This window comes from Peromyscus eremicus, chromosome 9 (genome assembly GCF_949786415.1).
Source record: "Peromyscus eremicus chromosome 9, PerEre_H2_v1, whole genome shotgun sequence".
NCBI classification, from domain to species: Eukaryota; Metazoa; Chordata; class Mammalia; order Rodentia; family Cricetidae; genus Peromyscus; species Peromyscus eremicus.
In genome coordinates, this window is record NC_081425.1 from 68,815,251 (window position 1) to 68,820,850 (window position 5,600).

At 42.5% G+C, this 5,600-nt stretch overlaps 1 protein-coding gene across 1 annotated transcript; it reads right to left on the minus strand.

Moving 5' to 3' along the window:
• Window positions 1-1,295: 1,295 nt before the first annotated feature.
• Window positions 1,296-3,635, minus strand: LOC131918989 (uncharacterized). The gene is made up of 3 exons (XM_059273090.1): window positions 3,584-3,635; window positions 3,028-3,423; window positions 1,296-1,663 (listed from the first exon to the last, which is right to left on the minus strand). The coding sequence occupies exons 1-3, from the start codon at window positions 3,633-3,635 to the stop codon at window positions 1,296-1,298; spliced, it is 816 nt and encodes a 271-aa protein (XP_059129073.1).
• Between the last annotated feature and the right edge of the window lie 1,965 nt (window positions 3,636-5,600).

The following is a 5,600-nucleotide window of genomic DNA, read 5'->3' on the forward strand; positions in this document are numbered from 1 at the left end:
CCACATTTCAGAAGAATTATCAGAGAACATAACTCTAATTCCATGTGAGTGTACCATGACCTCAGGATTTAAACAAAGTGCAATGGCAGATGAGAGTGGACACTAAGGGAGAAGGATTTCTACACAGTGTGTAGGAAGAGAAGGAGCTGCCTCTCAGGGCAGCACCAGCAAAGGTCCAAGAGCTGTATTTCCTGAACAGCCTCATTAAGTGAAGGCTGTTGATGAGTGTGATGATTTGAATGTGAATGGAACCCATAGGCTCATATATCCTGAATGTTTATTCCCAGTTGACAGACTGTCTAGAAAGGATAAGGAGGTGTGACCTGGTCAGATGAGGTGTGTCACTGGTGTTGGGCTCTGTAATCCTAAAGCCCAAAGAGGACCCAGTCTCTCCCTCTTCCTGAATTTTGCTTGTGATTAGATAGAAGCTCTCATTTACTGTTCCACGGACATGCATGACTGCCTGCTACTACGCTCCCCACCATGATGGTCATGGACTCACTCTGAAACTGTAATCAAGCCCCCAATTAAATGCTTTCTTCTACAAGTTGTCTTGGTCATGGTGTGTCTTCATAACAATAAACAAATAACTGAGACCAGAAGTTAGGTTAAACCTAGGTAACATGAACCAAGGAGAGAATGTATCTAAACTACTTGTGGAGTGAGATTTAAGCAGATATTTTTAATTTAAATGTATTTCATTTTACATACCATCCCCAGTTCCCCCTCTTTCCTCTTCTCCCACCCCCCCACACCTCCCACTCATCCAACCCTCATCCTCAGAGGGGGTAAGGCCTTCCTTGGATAGTCAACAAAGTCTGGCATACTGAGTTGAGGCAGGGACTGGCCCCTACACTCAGCATCAAGGCTGAGCAAGGTATCTCACCATAGGGAATGGGCTCCAAAAATCAAGTTCCCATGGTGAAATACTTAGCACTCTGTATTTTGAAGCAGATTTTTAAAGACTAGAGTCTAGTTTCCTTATTTGGGTCATAAATCTGTAGAGTAATAACAAGATTGTTGGAGAATATAAATCACTGAATTTTCTAAGACAACTTGGTAGAGATAAATCCCATATCAGAGTTTTCCTTGAAAGTTTTCTGTGAGAGATTCTCCATTTGGGGAGAAAACAGTAGTTCAGGGGATCAAAGCCCGGTTGTCTGTAGCAATGACTTCCATCCTATCCTGTCAGAATATCCACAGATTCCTAGGTTTCTAGGAATTTGACCTGAGATGTGTTGCTGTGTTTCAGGAGGCTGGGTAAACCCCACTCAGAGAAGACACACAGCCCTCCCTCACAGGCCACTCCCCTCAGCCTCCTGCACCCTGGGTTTGTGTGCAGCTTCCCCTGCAGTCCCCCTCACTGTGTCCCTCAGAGCACAGTAGTACAGGGCAGAGTCTGCCAGCTGCACTGAGGACTTCTGCAGGTGAAAGGAGCTGCTGCTCTTATGGAGAGTGGCCTGGAACCCTTGGTTCTCTGTCCTCTTGTTGTCTGTGAAGCTCTTCAGGAGTAGCTGAGGGGCTTTGTTGGGATATTGCACATACCAGAGAAGGAAAGGAGCTGAATCAGTAGTCTGATAGGTGCAATTCATCATCACAGGCAACCCCTCTGTGACTGTGACCAGGCCTTCTGTCTGGGTCACTGAGTCTCCTTTACTCCTCCCTGAAAATAAATAAACAAATAAATAGATAAATAAATAAATAAGGAGAAATTTTCTATGTGAGGAAGAACATAAAGACTTCCATAGTTGTAAGAAAATGACATTATCAACCCTTAGGGTAAATGAAACTTACTGAGCATTAAGAGCAGCAGCAGAACCAAGCAGGTGTCAGGAAGCATGTTCATAGGAGAAAATGACACTTGGTTCTTGAGTGCACCAAACTCACAGGGCAAGTCTCCTGCAGGATCTTACTGAAACTCCTCACTCATAAACAAGGACCTCCTTCTGCACAGGGACAGGCTGTCATGTGAAGCCACCACCTGGATGCAAACATTAACCACATCTGAAGAGGCAGCGCCCTCTGCTGATTTCCCTTCAAACTGCACCACAGATGTCTGCACAACACACTATGAATAAACCTGAAACCTCACCCAAAGGAGGCAGATCTCAAGTTCACAGTAGGTGCCTGAAATCACCAGTGTTCAGAAATACATACTGAACTATGTGTATACATTTTTATTTAGTGTGATAGATGTCCATAAAAATAAGACACACACACACACACACACACACACACACACACACACACCCCTCTGATAAAAATTATCTAATTTATCCCATTTTATTATTTCTTAGGTATTGTTATGCAACTAATTTTGATTAAGCTCACATGCTCCCTTCAATGCTGACAGATCCGTTCACTCTTCCCTACCAACCCAGATTTATCCATCCCTATTAAAAATAAAACACGTCAAGGTTTGTATTATAGGAAGTGCTCCCCATATACACTTCAATGTGGGCCCTCCATTTGGGGTGGACTATGGACCAAGGGATTCACCTTAGAAGAAACTTGAGTATCTCACTCAGCAGCTACCAACTGCCCATAGCTCCTTAGCTAAGGGTGGGAATGCCAACTTCTCTTCTTGATCAAATTGCATCTGGCCTGATCCTGTGCAGATCTTATGTGTGCTGTCAACCACTGTGAGTTCCTGTGTGCAGCCACCCTGCTGTGTCCACAAAACACTGTCTCCTTGTAGTCATCTCCCATAGATGGCTATCACAGTCTTTTCACCCCCTCTTTTTCAGTGACCTTTGACCTTGGGAGGAAGGTCTGTGATGTACATGCCCCACTTGGGGCTAAGTGTATCAAAGCCTCTTCTTCTCTGCAGCACAGGAGTTCTGGTTCTCTGTGACATCACCACATCATGTAGCAAGGAAAAGGGAAGAACAAAAATGTATTTCAATTTTTTTAAATACATCTTAAAAACAAAGAAGAAAACTGTCCTAAATTGCTTCAGTGACTCGAAGCTAACCTACTATATTGTGTGTTTAATGTCTACACTGTAGATGGCACTTGTCAACTAACAATTGACACAAGCCGCACTGGAGGCCTGTGACACAGGATGTGGACTGGGCTCCAGGCCCCGTGGCAGGTTTGAGGACAGGCTGCAGGTGCATGTGGAGCAGTGTGCACTTGCAGCACAGAAGTACAGGGCAGAGTCTCCAGGCCGGGTGTCTGTGATGTGCAGGGAGAAGTGTTTGGTTTTCTTATCCTGTAAAACGATCAGTCTTTTCTCCTGCTTTCTTTCCACGGGTGAACGAATGTCAATAATGAGTTGAGGATGCTCTCTAGGTCCTTGCTTATACCAAGGGAAGTAGTACAATGTACTGTCTCCATAAGTGCAGTTGATGACAGTGTTGGCTCCCTCCTGGACTTTCAGGGTGGAAGGATGCTGCTCCACCTGCTCACCTTGGATCATCCCTATGCAGGAAGATGAAAAGAAAGGAGAAAGGTTGTCAGGTTATCACTGTCCAGGTTGCTCTTTTTCTGCAGTCATTAGAGAAAACCTGACTAATATAGAGTTCCTGGATGTCTCAGACATGCCCACTGAGTATTCTGTGGTCCTAAAATCTTAACTCACCATCCAGCTGCAGCCACAGAAACATGAATAAAGTAGGAGCATGTGTCTTCATTGTTCTTCCAATTAAATTAAGATCCAGTGTAGATTATGATGATTTCCAGGTCAGCTATAGCTACTAGGGTGTTGTTCTTTCTCAGTAACAATTCTACCTCTTGAGTCATCCACTCAGCCTTAAGAAAAAAGCTGGGCTTCTGTCCTAAGCCTGCACAATCAGCACAAGGAAGTGAATCCTCTGCATACTCCCCAGCAGCTGAGATCTACTACCACCTTGTGGTTGTACCAGTGAGGCTGCTGCTTAAGTGTTCTCTGACCTGTGAGGGACTCAGACACATGAAACAGCAATATGTTATATCAAGTGTATTCTACTACTGAGGTATTAAGAATGGTATTTTATACACTAGTGAGGCTGTTTATGAGATTTAAATCTAACACAGCATATGTATAATGTTTCATATAAAATGTATATATAATATTTTCATATATAAATTCATATGTAATATATTCATGTATGTGTGTGTGTAACAACATTTCTTCTGTCTAGAACTGTATTTACTAATCCACTCCCATATCCCAGAATGCTCAGATCATTTATCAAGCAACTCTTTCTTTTTTGAAGACACACACTTAAATCAATAATTGTCCTGGAGAGTTATGGCATTCAGGAAAAGGCTTTTTCAGGTCTCTCATGGGCTTTCAGTGGCAATGTTATTCCACTTCAGTGAGTTCTTGTTGACAATGCAGATATGATGTCTTTATGCGTGCATCTTTCCTTCCAGAGAAGTTGACCTGGAATCAAAAATACACACAGCTACTCTTAGGAACATTCTCAGATGTGGGGATGTCACCATCCATGTTACTCACTCCCACAGCATCTACACTGAATCACTGATAGAAGAGCAGTGATGGATTCCCTGGAGAATCTACCAAACCTTGCAATAAACCCATCTCTCCTCCTTCCTGTGGACCCTTCCAGCACCCCTGTTCTAGTCCATTGCCTTTCCTTCCTGTCAACTGTGAACAAGCCACAAACATTGTGTAACTGTGAACCCAGTGTACACACAGGCTTGGGAAGCAGAAGGCCGTCTTTACTGTCCTTCCTGTCTTCCATTTCAGTTCCCCTGGTGCCATCTCCAGCCCTGTAACAGACCACTCACCTGTCATCTCACTCTTCCTCCATTCACTGAGACTCAGCAGACCCTTGCTGCATTTCCTTTCCTAACTCACTCATACTGTTTTGTGTCACATGACAGTAGAGACATTCCACCTGAGAGCCTGGTGGCATAAAAAATAATAAAATACCCTTGATCAACTCTAATCCTGTAAATGAAAAACTTGTATAATAACAATTTTAAAACACTGAAGAAGGAAATAGAAGATATCAGATAATGAAAAGACCCCCCATGTTCATGAATTATTAGGATTAATACAGTGAAAGTCACCACCTTCCCAAAACATTTGACAGATTCAGTGCAATCTTTGTCAATTCAAACACAATTCTTCACAGTAATAGAAAATTAAAAACAAAAATTTCAGCTTTATATGGAAACACACACTACTTAGGATAGATTAAAACATGAATAATAAAAGAACTGCTTAATGTATCACCACCTCAGATTTCAAGTTGTGCTGCAGAGTAATAGTCAGAAAAACAGGATGGTATTTGCATAAATAAATTGACATGCTCATCAGTGGATTAGAATCAAAGACCCAGACATAAGTCCACACACCTATGAACACCTGGTTTGATCAAGAGGCCCAAAATACCACACACCAGCAAAAAGACAGCATCTTCAACAGATGGCTGTGGTCAAATTGAATGGCTACATGTAAAAGAATATAAACAGAATAATTTTTACTGCCCTGTACAAAACTCAAGTCCAAATGCACCAAGGACAAGAACATCCATCCAGATACTCTGAATCTAATAAATAGAAATGGGGAATAATGTTGAACTCATTGGTACAGGAAGAGACTTTTTGAACAGGATACTAATAGCACAGTCACTGTATTGCCAGTA